The sequence below is a fragment of the Rattus rattus genome, chromosome 1 (assembly GCF_011064425.1).
Source record: "Rattus rattus isolate New Zealand chromosome 1, Rrattus_CSIRO_v1, whole genome shotgun sequence".
Classification (NCBI taxonomy): domain Eukaryota; kingdom Metazoa; phylum Chordata; class Mammalia; order Rodentia; family Muridae; genus Rattus; species Rattus rattus.
Genome location: NC_046154.1, coordinates 234,868,849 through 234,888,097, shown reverse-complemented (window position 1 = coordinate 234,888,097; position 19,249 = coordinate 234,868,849). Strand labels below are relative to the sequence as shown.

Genomic DNA, 19,249 nt, shown 5'->3' with positions numbered 1-19,249 from the left:
GCATCAAAGACAAGGTGGCCCTGTGGATTCAACTGCAGGTGGAGAAAAGCAAATAAAGTGAGTGTTCATTTTCAGCCTTTATGGGAATCTTTTCATCTTCAAAGTCCTTTGTGAATATTAAACAATTAATCCCGCTGGAAGCACTCGGCACAGGGGAAAGTGAAGTTTCCATTAATGTTGAAAAATTCCTATTGCTATAAAGGAACTGTTGCCTTTCAGGGCTGCTTCTAAAGCTAGCAGCTTTCCCACAGGCTTGAGGCACACTTCCATTCCTATATTTCTTGCAGGTGGATGCAGGAGCTGTGAGACATCTAAGCATGATGTTTCTGAGGAGTTATGAAGCTTCATGAGCTTTCTGGCCCCAACACATGTAGGCAATCACACATGCATGTACACTCAGACGTTCACACAAATATACATGAATCCATAATTTCAGTGAGAAATCATAGAACTCGATGGGCATCACTAGTATCACTAGGTGGATACTAGTCTAGTAAATGTCACAAAGATGAGACTTTTTCGTTATAGCTAGTCATAATAATGCTGTTTGTCCCTGTGGTTTTCATATTCATAGTCAATGCTGTTGTCTCTATGGCCAGCACAATTGCTTTCTAACTGAAAAATCAATTGTTCAAATTCCAATAAAGGGACAATTCAAATGATTAGGGCACATTGTACTGTACTACAGGGGCAGTGTGCTAAACATGTCTGTTGAATACCACCCAGCTACTTGTTATAATTTCTTTTTTTAATTAATTAATTTATTTATTTTTGCACTCCAGATTTTTTTCTCCTCCAGGTCCACCTTCCCTCCACCCCCAGGGTTCAACATCCCATACCTTCTTCCCGCCCCCACCCGCATTCCCCCTCTCCACCCATCTCCACAAGGATGTCCCCACCCTACCCAGCCCACCCAACCTCTAAACTTCCCCGGGGCCTCCAGTCTCTTGAGGGTTAGGTTATAGTTTCTTAAATGTTTACTTTTACTGGCGTGTGTGTATGTGTGTGTGTGTGTGTGTGTGTGTGTGTGTGTGTGTGTGTGTGTGTATGCGCGCGCGCGTGCGTGTGTGAAAGAGGGATTTGAGTGTTTTTGCTTAAGCTAGATGAGTATTCTGACTCTTGTAGTTAAAAGCACCATAACTACATAACACTAATTCACAGATATAAAAGAAATGGTGGGGACAGAAAACATTATATTTACCATTTCTATTATGACACCTATGAGGTACAGGCTAATATATGTCCCTATATATCTCCACCCTCCTGTATGATATTCAACTTGGTTAGTATAGGCTTTATAAAATTTACTACACCATTAATCTGTATAATGCACACACAACCGAACACATTAAGGTTTTATAAAGTTTATGTTCTATTTAGAGACAGGATTTTAAAATGAAGAGTAGCTGTTAAATCCACAGTGGTAGCCCTAATGAAAGTTCATGAGAAGGGCCATTCCTGAAAAGATTTTTAGTAGATATGGGCAGGAAAGGCATCAGAGAGAAAAAGACATGCGAGGGCATTTTTTTAAAGTTTGGGAGGAAATTACTGTACAGCTAAAAAGTTATAGGGAATCATATGAAGAAGGAGGACATACAAAATCATGAAGATGGATGATTATACAGATGTAAGTACGTATTAGGTAGGCAAGCGCACAGAAGTAGCTGGGAAGGAATGATCCTTTATCACTGGACATTTACACAGTAGCCATGAGTGATGATGAAGGGGAGGGGGGGACACACTGTTGGGGTCACTTTAATGAAATACTTTGTGTTTCAGCTAACTTACTTTGTAGAACCTGTATTTTTTCAGGGGATGTTCAAGTCTGACCTTATGTCTGTGTGTCACTCAGAGATATTTTTTCCCAAATGAATTCCTGGGCTAATAAATGCCTTCCATTATTACTAATTTGTTTTGTTCCAGCCTCTTGTTTAAGTGATGCTCTTTTGCTTTGGACTAACCATTCTTTAAGCTTTCATGCAACCTCCCTTCTCCTTGAAGGGAGATACGATTTGAAGATATGATCAATTTTGAACTTATTTTTAAAAATGTATTTTATGTATGTATGTGTGTGTGCCTACAATGCTGCATGTATATATGCTCTGTGTGTTTATGTGTGTGTGTGTGCAATGCTCTGTGTATATATGCTCCATGTGTGTTCCTGTGTGTTTGTGCATGTGGGTTCCTGCAAAGGGTTGAAGACGGGATGAGACTCCTGGAAGCTAGACAGTGATTTGGGTGAGAGTAAAGCTGAAGGCAGCAACATGAGCTGGAAAGTAACGGCAGAAGCATAAGAGGGGATGTCAATACTGTGGGTGGCATGGGGAGGGGAAGGAGGGCAGTGTGGACCAGGAGCCACCATCCACGTGAGATGACCTGAGCAAAGGCATGGAGGGGAAGGGTGACTCAAAAATCAGTCTGAATATGTTCTGAGCAAGGTTTTGGTGTGTAAATTCTTAAGCTACATTTGGAATTTAATTTCTAGGCTCTGTAAATTTACAGTTTGTTTCCTTGGCCCATCCCCATCCCCATCCCCATCCCCTCCCTCCTAAGCTCACTGAAACAGCTAAATAATTAAATCCTGAAATGCTTTTAGGATATGCTTTGTTGTTGAAACACATCTGCTACATGTTGGGCTAGCCCTTCCCAGCAGATGTTCTTTTCCTTTGGCTTGTTTGTTTATCTATGGAAATGAATATCTTAAACATCCTTCCCCGCTAAGTTTAATAAAAAGAAATCCTTCCCACACTCCTCTTCTTCACTCTGCCCCTCACGGTCCTTTATCAAACCTCTGAAGACATATGCTGTGCAGCTAATTACTTTCCCTTCAGTCTGCACTGAAGTTGCTGCAGAAGAAGGCCACCCCTGCTTCTGAAGAGAACTCACTGGGACTCATTTGCACACAGTCCTCTCTTGTCTAAAAAAAAAGGATTTTTTTTTTTTTTAGTGCACGCCCGGAATCACTGGGACTATGGATTCCCTCTGTAGCCAAACGAAGTACAATCTCTGTCAAGAAGTTAACAAGTGCTTTTAAAGTATGACCTGCCAACTGAAAACTAGACAGAGCAAATAACAACAACCCAAAATAAGAAATTGTAGAATTTGATAATAAAAAAAAACAAAGTTTTTTTTCCTGTTTTTCTTCTCTTAGAAAATGCAGTTTGGGAAAGATTAGGTGTTATAGGAAAGCAAGCAGGCACACAGTTTTTGATAGGCACTTTACAAGGATAATAGCCACAAGGAGATTTAATAAACACCAGGAGATGCTAATAATCTCTGAATTTACTAGAACCTCTTGGTTAAAGAGCCTCTAGGGAACCTGTAAGAGAGGCATTTTCTTTCAGATTCTGCACGGAGATGGCCAAAACTATATTGACTCAATAAAAAGACATAACTAAGTCACCTTTGAAATAAAGATGAGGAAGGATGAAAAAGAAATTTTAATTAAGCCAAGTGTAGAATCATGTAGTAGCAAGAGAAGCCATGAGGGATTCCTTTAAGGTATGCGGAAATGCCATAACATCAAAACAGGAAAAGTAGTCTTTGTAGATTGTAAAGGTGAGAAAAGTATTTACTTCCATATGGAGTCACATTCAATACCATGGAAGTCTAAGAAAATGAGACTTTAATTATGGTTTATTTTCCTTACCATCATTTAGCTTATGTTTTGTGGATCAATGTCCTATTAAGAAAGCATTATATTATATTAAACTAGAAAGCTAGTTTACTTTTTGTTCCTACCTGAAGAAAATTTTTTTCTCCCACCTAAACATTTGTAGGATATTCCCTCACATACTTAAAATTCATGCTGTTGTGGGGTGTGTCTGCAGATAAATTCTTCTGACCTCTGACCAGTTGTGTCTGGTGCCCCCTTTCCATCTGCCTATTCGGGTCTTAGTGTGAGGAAATTTCTTCTCTCCAATCCCGGTCACTGCTTATTGAATTTATCTTTTTTCTTTTCTTTTCAGGTAAAGCAGTTACCCAAAGGAGGGAGTCAAAGTTACAGGCAGTTGTGTGCTGCCCAATGTGGGGGCTGGAACCAAACGTGGGTCCTCTGTAGGACTAGTGCATGCTTTTAACTGCTAAACACCATCTGTAGCTCACAGCTCCTCTGTCTTCATGCTTTTGTTTTTCCTGAGTTTCCTCTGCCACATGATGTGCTTCCCACATTCTCAGCATGTCTTCCCTATCTGCTTTAAACGTTGAGTGCATGTGTTCCATTGTCACAATTGGTTTCTCCTCCCCTCCTCCTCCTCCTCCTCCTCCTCCCCTCCCCCCTCCCTCCTCCTCCTCCTCCCCTCCTCCCCTCCCTCCCCCTCCTCCCTTCCCTCCTCCCCCCCCTTCCTCCCCTCCCTTCTTTCCTCATTATATTCCTTCCTTTCTTCTTTGTTTCTTTCACACAATCTTGTTCATTTTTCATTTCTTTTTCTCTCAGTCTGCTTTTTATCTGAGATGCTTTGCTCATATTAAAAACTATGTTGGATATGTAACAGAGGATGGCCTTGTCTGGCATCAATGGGAGGAGGAGCCCTTTGTCCTATGAAGGGGAAATGCCAGGGCAGGGAGGCAGGAGGGAATGGGTGGGTGGGTAGGGGAGCACCCTCAATTAAAATGGGGGCGGGGATGGTATAGGTGGTTTCTGGAGGAGAAAAAGAGGAAAGGGAATAACATTTAAAATGTAAATTAAAACTCCAATAAAAGAAAATAGAAAAGATAAGAAAATGACCATGGGGATTTGTGTGTGTGCCTGTGTGTGTGTGTGTGTGTGTGTGTGTGTGTGTAGTTTGTTGTGTAGTTTGTTGAGTATTCCAAATGATACTTATGTTTAATGTGAAGTTACAATATAGCATTTTAAAAAAAATCAATTCTGATGGTTTCTTAATTTCCTCCCCCAAAAGTTAAATGGAATAAATCATTTGTATTTCTTTTAAATTCCTACCCATTGCTCTAATTCTGGTTTCTCATCTTTGACAACTGAGGCCAGGGAAAGAGGCAAAGCTCCTTGCTCATGTCCAAAGTTTCATGCTGCTTGTGAGTGGCTCAGTTCTTTTTTGTTGAACTGAGACTGTTTCCATCTCTAAGAAACACCTGATAATATTTTGTCTAATCTCCAGCACTTTTGCTAGAGTATATTAAATTAAATTAAAAATTACCAAGAATACTTCCAAGATTCAAGCCATTTTCAGGAGAAGAGAGCATCTGTCCCATTCACTCTCTTCATGGGCAGCAGGAGCATGGAAGGACACCTCTATGTTTAGAGCTGCTGGCCTGCCATATGCCATTTCAAACTGGAAGCCACCCAGCAATTAGCATCTGTTCAATGCTTGGGCCATGGTTGGCAGCCTACATCCTAATGAACCTTTGGAATAAAACCAGTTCATAATGCAAGAAATAAACACACTCCTAATTACCTAATTTCTCTCACAGTTATCCATATTTTAGTTCGAAACTAAAATCTGCAAAATGCAATTGTGAAAAAATGGACTAGAATTTTGGATTAATTTACATTTTATAGTTGCAAATTGAAGGTGATGGGAAAAAGCAGGATAAAGCAATAAGAACATTTTATTCTGTCCCCACATGTGCAGTTTGTTTTTTTGTTTTTTGTTCTTTGTTTTTTGTTTGTTTGTTTGTTTGTTTGTTTTCTTTAGAGAAGGAAAAATTGAGAGGAAAAAGCCTGGGAGTCAACTATGTGCTCAGTGGAACAGAGCCATCAAACAAGGTGCAGATCTTTCCCAGGAAACTCAAGACTGACTGAATTCAGAAGGCAGAATTCTGCTACCGATATCACCATCTACGAGTTCAAGAAATGCCAAAGGGATTTCTCTCAAACTTCTTGTATGCCCTTGACTGTGAGTCAGAGTTCTGCCTTGGGGCTCTTAATGTCTCCTGGGAAGTTCTAACTCTTGCTTGCCTAGTCTCTTCTTTCTTTGAACTTGGCTTTGAACTTTGAACTTGTGGTGAGAGATGTCTTGAGAAACAGGATCTTTCCTGCAGCGGATTCTTCTGCTGTCTTTGTAGTCTATGTAGTCTTTATCTTTCCATCAGACATGCCATAATGCCATCATGTTTTTGATTTTTAATGAAATCAGCATCATGGAGCTGGTACTTCCTCTTCCATTGTTTTCACATCTAAGAGTCTGGAATTTGCACTGTTTGTATGGTAGTCAGGAGTAAAGGAAGGACAGGTACAAATTTAAACAGGAAAGAGAGACTGTACTCATAACTCTGCAGAGGAACTTAAAAGATCTGATATTCTGGAAGTCTTGGTAGAGATCTTCATCTAGCACCCAGTCTCGACACAAGGTAATAATCTCTCTCTAGAATGAACTAGGAAGTAGGTGGGCATATAACTTATAACTCCAGTGTTTGGTACAAGGTGGAGGGTGTATAACTTTGAGGCTAAGTCGTGCTACAAAGCAACAGAATGAAAAGAATAAGAAAGAAGGGAGAAGGAAACAAGGAAACAAGGAAGAAAAGAAAGAAAAATGGAAACCAGAGTGGTGTCCAGGGTGCACTCTCTCTTTTACATTGTCTTATTAAATTGCTGTCAGAATTCTGCAGACTCTCCCCCAAATTCATAAATGAGCAGCTTCCCTGACCATCTTTGATGTCTAATGTTCTCCTTTGGTTCTTAGAACTATTCTGGGTACTGTCCTTTACTCTGTCATTTCCTTTCCTAGGCAGAGCTAAGGTGACACCATTTGCCTGCCCTTGTTTTAGTTGCCTGGGCTTTTAAAAATCTTGCACAAGATTACTTGCCTGTGATAATGCCATAAAGTGTCTCCACTGTGCTTTCTTACAGCGTTAAATTTAAGTCTGTAAATCATTTTTTGTTTGTCTCTGCATATGAGAGAGAGAGAGACAGACAGAGAGAGAGAGAGAGAGAGAGAGAGAGAGAGAGAGAGAGATCCAAGTTTCTCCTTTTGCAACTGTGTATGCCGTTTTCCTAGTGGGAGATGTGCTGACTGTACATCTGAGAGGGATGGGTAATTATATCTACATCTACATCTACGTCTACATCTAATCTATTTCTATCTAATCTATATCTATCTAATGTATATCATCTATATCTATTTCTAATCTATATATAATCTATATCTAATCTACATCTATATCTAACATATATCTAACATATACTATATTTAATCTATATCTAATCTCTATCTATATACCTCTATCTGTATATTTATATCTATCTATATATAAAATCAAGAAAACCAGGAAGTCCAACATGACATGGATAAATGAACTGCATAGATGTTTCTCAAAATAAGACATGGAACTGGCAAAAAAAAAAAAAAACCCAAAAGGTATGAAACAATGGACACTATCATGAAACATCATGGAAATGTCAACCAAATCCACAATGAGAATTTGTTTTGCCACAATTAGAGTTTCTATTTGCAAAAATAATCAACAACAATAAGTATTGGTGAGGGTATGAGCAAAAGAGAATCTTTTCGCTTGATTGGGATGTCTATTACTGTAGTCATTGTGGACTACAGGGTAGAAGTTTCTTACAAATTAAAAATGGAACTAGCATAAAATACAGATATCTCTTTTCTTGATACTCGTCTGGAGGAATCGAAATCAGCATGTAAATGGGAAACTGGCATTCCCATGTTTATTGCAGTAGCTTTCACAATGTGTAATGAATCTAAGCAACAATCAGTGAATGCATGATAAGCAAATGTGGTACACACAGACAGGAGAATGTCTATTCCCCCACTGCAGAGTCTGGAATCCTGGAGGGTTTTGTGCTAAGTTACATAAAGTAGGCACGCAAGGACAGACCCCATGCATAAGCTTAAACCACTGACCCCATGAAGCAGAATAGAATGGTGCTTATCAGGAATAAGGGTGCTGAGGGTCAGGGGGAGAGGACAAGTGCTGGTCAAAGGATACGTAATTACAGTCAAATGGAAGGCAATCTCAGCAGGCTTACTTTACAGCAATGGGACTGCAGTTAATGCTAACATGCTCTGTTCTTAAGAAATGTAAAGAGCATGCATGGGAAATAGCTATCTAAACTGACGCTCCTAAGAACACTCTCAGCCACTCTACAACAGTGTACCATTTATGAAAACACTATACAGTAGTCTCTGTCAATTTAACACTTTAGTAAAAAGTTTTAAATTAGTAACTAGTGGTTTTTATGGAGCCTGTTACTATCATTCAATCTGGCGGTGTCTGAGCAATCAGCAAGCATTGGGCATAGGACTGTCCTTACAGTATTCATATAAGAAAGGGGTCCAGCTTCTACCAACTCGCACTGGCAGGAAAACCTCACACCTTCCCTCCACAAATCCCTTTCTTACTATAGTTTATTGTTTAAGTGCAGCAACAAAGAAAGATCATAATCAAATTGAGGGATTAACCCCTAATTATCTTTTATTTAAACCATTTCTTTTATATTCGTGCATGTATAAAACACACCCCAATTGTTCTCATGCTCCACACCTGTCAACTTTTTCTATCCTCTTCTTGCTCCCACATTTGTGCTTTTGGGATACACTGAGCTCAACCAAAGCCAGAAGGCTTTGTGGCCATGGATTTGGAACTATCCTCTAGAGTGTGGTGAGCTCACGAGTGAGCACATAGCTGAAGACAATGACTTCTCCTCTCTCAGAATCCTTCTGTGTCTAATAATAGTTCAGCAGGGACACGGATCCATGAGTTACCCCACCCCCATCCTAATTCCTCAACGGGCCACCTTTTGCAAGTCCAGAGAAGGTAACCATAGCTTCTCTGATGAACCCATACTTAATGAACAGTTATAGGAAGCTATCAGAGGTAAATGAAGGTTTCTTTATGTATCTTTAAAAATCTATTGGCAACTAAGGGAGGAAAAGTCAGTTTTCTTCAGCAATATGGCCGCCTAGAAACTTGCCAATGCTTCAGTGGATGACTGGGACCCAGGCATATTACTATTGCAGCAGTAAACAGATTCAATGGGGAGAAAAAAGCACACATGAGGTTGCGAGAAAGAATAGTGATACGGGCAGTATGAGAAGAGTTGAAGGGGAGGGAATCTGGGTTAGATTTGCTCATAACCCATTGTATGCATGCATGAAATTCTCAAATAACTAATAAATAAATTTAATGTATCATTTGTCTTCCTAGAGCAAAGTCCTGGAGAAAGTGCTTTCAAAATGTATGAAATTCTCAAAATAATCAATAAATAAATCTAATGTATCATACATCTTCCTAGGGCAAAGTCTCAGAGAAAGTGCTTTTAAAATGTACTTTTAGGTGTGTGTTGCAGTTTGGCTCAGTCATGGCTGCTACAACCCTGAGAGTGTGCATTGTAGGCTCCTGGAGTTGGGGATCAGCTATTGCAAAAATAATTGGTACTAATGTCAAGAACCAGCAGAAGTTCGCCTCCACAGTCAAGATGTGGGTCTCTGAAGAAGCAGTGAACGGGAGGAAACTGACAGACATCATAAATCACTACCACGAAAACGTCAAATATCTTCCAGGACATAAGCTGCCAGAAAATGTGGTTGCTGTCGCAAATCTCAGTGAGGCAGTGCAGGATGCAGATCTACTGGTGTTCACCACCCCACACCAGTTCATTCACAAAATCTGTAATGAGATTACTGGCAGGGTGCCCAAGAAGGCTCTTGGCATCATTCACACGGACAGCGTAGATGAGGGCCCGGGAGGGCTGATGCTCATTTCCGACATCATTCGAGAGAAGATAGGGATGGACGTTAGCGTGCTGATGGGGGCTAATACAGCCAGGGAGGTGGCTGCTGGGGAGTTTTGTGAGACTACCATTGGTAGCAAAGTTATTCAGAATGGCATTCTCTTCAAAGAGCTGCTTCAGACCTCCAACTTCTGCATCACTGTGGTGGATGATGCTGATGCTGTGGAACTCTGCGGAGCACTAAAACACATCGTTGCCATGGGAACCAACTTCTGCCATGGCCTCCACTGCGGGAACAACAGCAAGGCAGCTGTCCTCCGCCTTGGCCTTGTAGAAATGATCACTTTCAGCAGCATCTTCTGCAAGAGCCAGGTGTCCACGGCCACCTTCCTTGAGAGCTGTGGCTTTGCCAACCTCATCACTACCTGCTACAGAGGGAGTGACTGCAAGGCGGCTAAGACCTTCCCCAGGATTGGGAAGACTATTGGAAACCTAGAAAAGGAAGTGCTGAATGGTCAGACACTTCAAGGACTTAAGACTTCTGCTTTAGTGTACCAATTCCTCAAGCAGAAGGGGCTTCTAGCTAAGTTTCCATTATTTGTAACAGTGTATCGGATCTGCTATGAAGGCAGACCTCCCACAGAGATACTAACCTGCCTCCAGAACCATCGTGCACACATGTGAACGGCATTAAACAATGACTGGCACAACTGTCTTACCTACAGGAGGCGGAGGGCGGAAAGGGAGGTTACACAGACAGACAGATGGACTGAAGAACTTGGAACTTAGGAGAACTTGACAATGAGATTCTCTATTTGACTATAATCTTAAATACCAAAGATATGTGAATTGCTACAGTGGTGTTTCTGAGTTACTAGAAGCAGTTAGTTAACTAAGATGTGCTGGGTAGTAGCTAAGTACAGTTATGAACATGCGTGTGTGGTTTTTGTTTCTTATTATTTGTATTTCTCTGATCCAAAACTAGGTATTATTTTAATGATATTTGAAATTTCCCCACTAGAGTAGCCTGTAAGATTGGACCTTGTTCAGCTAAATTTTAGAGACGAGATTCAAATCTAGATTAGTAGAAGGAAGAATTTCTTTTCTCATTTTCTTGATGTTAAAGTCGACAAGTATTAAAATGGTAATTACAATGGAAAAGTGAATGTGTGTAAAGATTATCACATTTAGCTTTTAAACAGTATCTCAAAGCTGGCACAGTTAACTACTTGGACTTTTGAACTGATCATGTTTTAACAAGTGATTTTTAAATTAATGATCTACTTGCATATGTGCTCTTGCTATAGTTTTCTGTATTCTGTTTCCCTTTTCTTCATTAGTTGACAGAATGGATCTTTATAAAGACCTGACAATGTCAAAGCAAACAGAAACCCTATGATTTTGTTGTTGAGAAATGAAGCTTTTCTGTAGGCAACTATCTCTAGGTCCTTCAAACCAGGGAGAAAGCTGCTATCAGCCCTCAAGATGGTACTAATCTTACCCCTGGGAGGCAGAAACGGGATGGTGAGAAGCCGTCCTTATCTACATAGATAGTTCCATCACATCTAGGGCTACATGGTAAGAACCTGTCAAAAACCAGAACAAGCAAACAAACAAACAAACAAAAAATAACAAAAACGTGGCTGTACCTGTCCATGTGGGGAAACAACTAGCAGCCAAATGTACTCTTTCACACTCCTAAGGGAGACTAAGACATCATTGGGCCTCTTTGACCTCTAGCTAATTTGTTGTGAATGCTATGAGCCGCCTTTTCTGAGGCCAAGGGAGCACTTCCTGCCAAGAGAGATGCATGTATAACTAAGAGTCCTGAATCCAGCAGGATCGGGTTCACTTTGAGAAATTCGGGTTCCCGAGTCTGCCCCAAGCTTCATTACTACAGTATAGGACAAATCCCTATCTAGCTCCAGGGGATGAAGCTACATGGTAGTTTGGTGAGGTACCAGTGTGTCCAGGGAAATTTTAGTTTCTTAATTAGTTATGATTGGATATATATATATATATATATATATATATATATATAATAAAACATTTATAACAATAGCTAGGTATGTGATGTAACGACTTAATTTAGTAAACCTTTAACTTTTCAGAAAAGATATAAAGCAAATAAATGTATCTCTACTAACTATGCCCACAGAGCATCAAGGCTCTAGCTGGAGATGAAGAAAGACACAGGAAGCAAAATCAACCTCAGTAAGCATTAGTTGCATACTGGTTCCCCCAGGCTATGTTTGATTCTGTTTTCATTTATTTATAAAATGTTTGTGTCTTGTCTCATTTATTGTTTTATGGTCCAAAGCTCTCAACACTCTATCTGGAACCCAGTATTATACCTGATAAATATGTATTGAGTGGAAAAATCCATGAGTGATACATGAGTGTGGATAACTAATTGGATTATATTGAAAATACTGGAAGAAATAAAGTCATGGGACACCTTTCCCCACCTCAGACAGTGATAGAATTTAAGGAAAATGCAAATTCTTTGTTACCTTTGCATATTAGCATTGTAAGAATTATATGTTGATATATTCTCAATGAGTGTTACTGGGTGATCAAGAATCTTTCATCAATGCAGATGACAATTATAATTTTCAAAGGAACATCATAGATTTTATTGGCATTTCATCCATCTATTCAAAAACAAAGCTGTGGCATTCCCCTGTCACCATGGAAGACATTCCTTTTGCAGTGGGCTTTGAAAGGCTGGAGCTTGGATGTAGGATCACCCTGTCCCCTCCAGGGCAGGTGTAGATGCAAGACACCTGGACCTGGGAAATGTGTCTGGAATCCAGGTTTGCTGGCAGCCAGATGATGATGGAAACCATTAACTTCACTCTGAACTACAGATGTCTAAGTGCCGAACATGAGAAAATAAATCGCCATCAGAGTGAGCAGCATAGACGTGGATTGGTAGCTCTTGCTTTAAGTAAGCTACAAATTTCACCTGTGTAACTCGTGACCCAGGTGGAAAGTGGTCAGGTGGTTACCACCTTCATGATCTACAGGGTCCCGGCTATCCGTATTCCAATGAAAATCTTATTGGACTAGCTCTTCAGAATGTTGAGACACTATTCCTCAGGCTTTGAGCTTAACTTTTCAGGATTACGTCTGTGGATATACACTATAGGTTGCAAGAGGGAAGATGTTTGAATACTGGAGCATCATGTAGAGCAAAGAATAATCTGCTACTGTGTAGCACTTTGCTTTGGAGAGACCAAGTCCATAGTTGAGCTCACATAAACTTAGCAAAAAGAAAAGCAGGTTATCATCATACTACCTTCGATAGAAAATATAGCTTTCAGGACTTTTATTGAGAGCTATAGTCATAGGTGGTAGCCTTCTAACTCCTGTAGACAATAAAAACCGAGGAAGCATGCACCCTTTTGAGAATCTCATAAACAAGATGTCATTTCAATCCACTTTCTGCCTTCTGCATTGATGAGTTCACTGCCCCAACAATGCATACAGCGTCAGAATCAGGACTCCAAACAGAAAATCCATAGCTCCTTCTCCAACAATAGGTTCTTAGGTTCCACATCACTTCAGGTTGAAAATGAATGGAGTGCAAGCTGTCTAGTTGAGACTCAAAAATAAGGCAGAGCCCATTTAAGTGAATCCAGCTCATCTAGCCTTGTCACTGAGCTCGAAAGAACAGTTATCTCCTGAAGACAAAGTAAAGCTTGACAGGAAAACCTTAGCACAAAGAAAGGCCCAATCCTCTGCATTGCACGATAGACAACTTCCTATGACAAAGGTACCCTTACCACTGTTGCTATAATGAGCAGGAGAAAGCGCTTGACCAAAGCAAACACAATTTCCCAAAGAGTGCTTGTTCACAGTGATGAGAAAAGCAATGGATGTGTAAGATATAGACTTGTTAGACCCAAAGAATACTATATTGCTGGGCTGATGCAGGCATGAACAGATTTGAATAGAATTCAGGATAGCTCTGAGGTTCCTGGTCCTGCCTCCCGGATGGACAATAAGTTCAGTATTTTCGCAAGTTCTGACTCATAATTCAAATTCTGGAAAGATCATCTGACTGACCCTGACTCTTATCTGAGGAAGCACAGATAACTTTCTTAACTGTCAAGGTAGATTAATAAAACACTTTTCCTGAGAACATAAGGTTTTCTGCTCTTTTCAAATCATGTAGTAGACACAGAATAAGCAAGAACTACAAATCTAATCTTAGATCATAAAATCTTAGACCCTTCCAACTCTATAGTTCTAAGGGACTGTGTGGAATTAGGTGTGGAATTCCAAAGGCCTGGGGACTATGACCTGACTCAATGAGTTTTTCACTAGAGGAGAAAAATAGCTTAATATTCCTCTCACATAATGATGACAGACTTTGTATTCCAAAGGAAATTGGAAATGTCCATTATCTTCCCTACATGTGCTTAGCATCTCTGGTTAGGAAGAAGTCCTTAATGTGGAAAGCTGAAAAGATTGAGTGAGAGTGACTAGGCAGACACTGCACCATCCATCTAAACTATGAATTTCATATCAATCACTATTCCTTTGCAAATCACTGACTACTCATATTTATCCCGTTTCTCTCAAGATATAGCCATATTATATGCAAAGATTAAATCTAGTAATAGATGTAATGCCAGTAAATGAGCTGAACCTCATATTAGAGGATAATTGCTTGTTTTAAAAATAATAAACAGCATTATAACTCCTACTAACATCCTCACAGTTAATACACAGGCAGGATTCATCTTTCACTGGGTGAGTGCAGGGTATGATCACAAGGATGACCAAGTTCTTTTAGCCACTGTTACTGCTGGAGGAAAGAAACACATCTGAAATAAAAGCAAAATGTCACAGAAGTAAAGGGGAGCTCAAAGCCTGACAATCCTTTGTGGAATGTTATCCACTTTCCAGGTTGCTCCCTCTCCCATATCCCCTCCCCACCGCTTCTATGAGGATGATTCCACACCCACCCATCCACCCACCCACACCCACCTCACCACCCTAGCATTCCCCTGTACTGGGGAACTCGCTGGTGGCTACTCCCAGTTCCCCATCCCCCAGTGCTACACCCTTCTGTTCAAATTCCTGACCCTCTGTGTATTACCCCACATACCTGATCCTGTCTGCCTTTTTTCCTCCCTCTCCTTTCTTTCTCTCAAGTCCCTCCTACCCTCTACCTCCTGTGAATATTTTGTTCCCCCTTCTAAGAAGGACTGAAGCATCCACATTTTCGTCTTCTTTCTTCTTGAGTTTCATATAATCTGTAAATTGTATCTTGGATATTCCAAGCTTTTGAGCTAATATTCACTTATTAGTGGGTGTATACCATGTGTGTTTTTTTGTGATTGGGTTACCTCACATAGGATGGATGATAGTTTCTAGTTCGATCCATTTGCCCAAGAATTTCATGAAGTCATTGTTCTTAGAGCAAAACAGAGACAAACAAATGAAAACCAAACCTAAGACAACAAAATCTCTTGCATTTTCTTTCCAATCAGAATATCATTTTTAATACAGACCTCTGTGTGTGTGTGTGTGTGTGTGTGTGTGTGTGTGTGTGTGTGTGTGTGCCTGTGTTCCATGTGGTTGCAGGAGCCTTCCAAAGCCAGAAGAGGGCATTAGATTCCCTGGCACATGAATGACAGATGGTTCTGAGCCATCACATGTATTCTGGAAATTTAACCACAATCCTTTCTATAAGGATCATAGTGTCCTTAACTGCTGAGCCACCTTTCCAACCAGTGATGGCTCTCAGATCATGTGCTCTCATTTTATTCTCCACATAAATACATTTTTATAGCAAGAGATTGGAATAGAACAGTAAGAAGGTAATCAAAGGAGTCAAGGGAATACAAATTGTCACACAGAATAGGTAAACTCTAGACACCCATGAAGTAGAAGACCACTTCGGATGTAGATCAGTTTTCAATTTATACATGTTTTGGGGGAACCTCAACATCTTGGAACCAACATGCTGAAAGTTAGACACAAGATTCTGCTTCTCTAATGATTTTTAGGCTATATTACTAGGTTGATTTATAGGACCCTCAGCCATTGGAACAGCATCTATACAGATAATTCTTAATTCTTAATCGTTCTTATTTAATGGTGTTTAGTCAGGCTCTTCAATACTATATTTCAGTTTCTTAGGAATCATTAGACTATTTGGTCCCTGTGACTACTGGCATAGTAATATGTATTTAGTTCTCCATTAATCAACGCCTTCAAATCTCAAAAAGAGAGTTGCCTAGCAAACCTACTGCCTGGATGGAGAATTAGGGCTCACAGAGATGAAGGCACTGACACATTTCACATATGTTTAAAAGTCACCTTCAAGCGAAGGCTTCTTTTAACATTATTAATGCTTTATTCCTTACGCTCTCAAATGTCTGTTTCATTGTTTTGAGGATGAGATTATCTTTTGTTTCTTCCTAAAATAACAAACACTTTGGTTCTTGATAATAGGTTTTCCAGAGTGCTGAACCCAATGATTCCCACTTGAAATTAAAGTTCAGTGAGGTAGGAAACCAAGCAGAGGTGAAAATATTTCCACGAGAAGAAAGCCAGGAGTATATCTGGGCTTTGTGCCCATTCTATGAGTCATGCAAAGAGATCATTAGAAAATAAAATTTTAGTACACTGCCACTTTATTTTTAATGGAATTTCATTTGCTCTTAATTCAGCAGCAAATAGAAACTTCTGTGGTTCTTTGGATCTCTAGCATGCTCTTATTTCTGTGAAGTATCACTGGCTGACTGTTTTAATCAATTCTGGCATGGATATAGTCTAGTGAGGTGCAGGCCATCTTAATACAATTTACATTTTTCCAAATTACCATTTAATTCATCTGATATTTGCCACATGGCAAACCCGTCCACATTCCAGATAGAAGTTCTCTTCTAAGTTTTGTATTTTGTAAATAATATTTAGTCCTATCTTAATTGAGTAATAATATATGTGCAAAAAAGGATATTTTTTAAAGCACAGACATTCATAAAGCATGAATAAAAATTGTGGTAATAACTATTCAGAGACAAATAAGATTTGTAGTATCTGGTGTATAATTTTGTCTTTTATTGAAAATTGATTTTTTTCTTATGACATATCCTAATTAGAGTTTTTCCTCCAGTTCTCTGCCCCTCCCAGTTCATCTCCACCTCCCTTCCCATCCAGATACACCCACATTCTCTTTCTCTTTATAAAAGAAAGAGGCATCCAAAGGATAATAATAAAATATTGTAAGAGAGAACAAAAACAAATAGGGATTTGATAAAACACAAAAATAGAAAGGAAAGGAGCCCAAGAAAAGGCACAAGAAACACATATGACTACAGAGACATACCCATTCAGACAGTTATAAATTAAACTGAAGTACAAATCCAGAAACTATATAATACCTAACACTGACTAGATGACCAGGATCCAGGAATGGCATAGAGACCTAAGGTAGAATGAATCAGGATTGACAAAAAAAAGTCAATGAAATGATATTTGGTGTACTCATAGATGAGTGCCTAGTCCAATCATCATCAGAGAGGTTTCCTCCCGCAGTTGATGAGAGATACAGATAATCACAGCCAAACATTAAGCTGAGTTCAGGGAACCACACAGAAAAGGGTGAAGAAGGATTATAGGAGCCAGAAGGGCAGAGAACACCAGGAGAACATGGCCCACAGAATCAACCACGTAAGGCTCATAGCCCTGTGAGACTAATCCCCCTCACAGAGAGTAAATTGGCAACACGGTCTATGCGTGTCTTCTACATGCATGCTGTAGTTGTTTGGCTGGGTGTCTGACTCTTTTGCCTTCTCTGGCAACCTTTTTCCTCCTACCGAGTTGCCCTGTCCAGCCTTGATATTAGGGTTTACGTGTACTTTTATTGCATCTTCTTATGCCATGTTGTTATCACTGGGAGTCCTACTCTTCAATGTAGGGAAATGGCGTATCAGTAAATCTGATGAACAGGAAGGGATCAGGGCACAGTCACAGAACAAATTGATACACTGGGGAAAACGGAAGGAGAGGCTTCAGTCTGAATGGATGTATTGTATGAGAAAAAATAAATAATATATATTGTATATAAATTATAAAAGACAAGTTTTAAAAGAAGAAGGAGAGGAGGATGAGGACCCCTGGCATGACATTATGAGATTAGAAACCTACTTCAATAAGGCTAAACCTAATAGTTCCAATTTTTATTGACCAAATATTCAGATATGTGAGTCTTTGGGGATGATTTCTATTCATTCCACCACACTAGCTCATAAAAATGAAGGTTTTCAGTAGATATCAACTCGACTATTTTTTTATGTTCTGTGACATGTATGGGTATTGTTTTTAGCAATAGGATCTTATGGTCAGTCTTAGAGAGTAATCTATAGTTTTAGGAACAACTTAGGCTGTTTGAGAGTTCCCATAAAACCCCTTTGACCAAGAACTCAATTAGATGTAACTCATTACCAGCACTGATGCTTCTTTTGCTCATGAGAGATGTGCAGTTGGGGATTTGTCTCCCTAACTGGTTCATGATTTCATTTATATCAGCTATACACACACATGTAGTCAGAAAGCTCCTACTATATTCATTTCCATACTACTCTTCAAATGTCCCTTAATGTTAGTTGTCTGTCCTTCATCTCCCTCTATTCTCCCCTGCCCTACCTTATCCATCCATAACTGTTTATTCTATTTCCCTTTCCTGGGCAGACCTATTTGTCTGCCCCCAATCCCTTATGCTATGCTTAACCTCTGTGGTTCTATGAATTGTAGTTTACCTATCCTTGACTTAAGAGCTAATGTCTACATGTAAGTGAATACATATCATTTCTGCCTTTATGGCTTATCTTACTCAGGATGACTTTTTTCTTGTTTCATCCATTTACATGTGAATTTCAACATTTCACTTTTTTAACAGCTCAGCAATACTCCAGTATGTAGGTATAGCTCATTTTCTTTTTCCATCCTTCTCTTTAGGGATATCTGTGGTTTTTATTTTCCAATTTCTGGCTATTTTAAATCAAGAAGCAATGAACATAGTTGAGCAAGTGTCTCTGTGGTAGGATAAAGACTCCTTTGGGTATATGCCTAAGAGTATTATAGACGGTTATTAAAGTAGATTGATTACCATCTTTCTAAGGAACTGTCACATTACTTCCATATTGGCTGTACAAGTTTGCACTCCCACAAGCAATGGATGATTGTTCCATTTACTGCATATTTTTTACCAGCATGGGCTGTCACTTGTTTTATTCATCTTACTCATCTGACAGGTATCAGATGAAATCTCAAAGTAAGTAGTTTTGATTTGCCTTTCCCTGATTGCTAAGGATGTTGAGCATTTCTTTAAGTGTCTCTCAGCCATTTGAGTTTCCTCTTTTGTGAATTTTTCTATTTAGATCTATAGCTCATATTTAGCTGGATTATATGTTTTCTTGATATATAATTTTTTTAGTTCTTTGCGTTTTAACCCTCTATTGGATATGAAATTGTTAAACAAACAAACAAACAAAAACAAAAATAAAGCAAAGCAAAGCAAAACAAAACAAAAAACAGTTTGCCATTTTGCCAGTGACCTTTGTCTTGCGGAAACTC

At 39.5% G+C, this 19,249-nt stretch overlaps 1 protein-coding gene across 1 annotated transcript; it reads left to right on the top strand.

Moving 5' to 3' along the window:
* Positions 1–9,280: 9,280 nt before the first annotated feature.
* Positions 9,281–10,336, top strand: LOC116890114 (glycerol-3-phosphate dehydrogenase 1-like protein). Its single transcript, XM_032890856.1, has one exon. It carries the CDS (start codon positions 9,281–9,283, stop codon positions 10,334–10,336), a length of 1,056 nt encoding a protein of 351 aa, XP_032746747.1.
* Positions 10,337–19,249: the final 8,913 nt, after the last annotated feature.

Coding starts and splice junctions, on each gene's coding strand:
- LOC116890114 (XM_032890856.1), top strand. CDS start 9,281: ATGGCTGCTACAACCCTGAGAGTGTGCATTGTAGGCTCCTGGAGTTGG.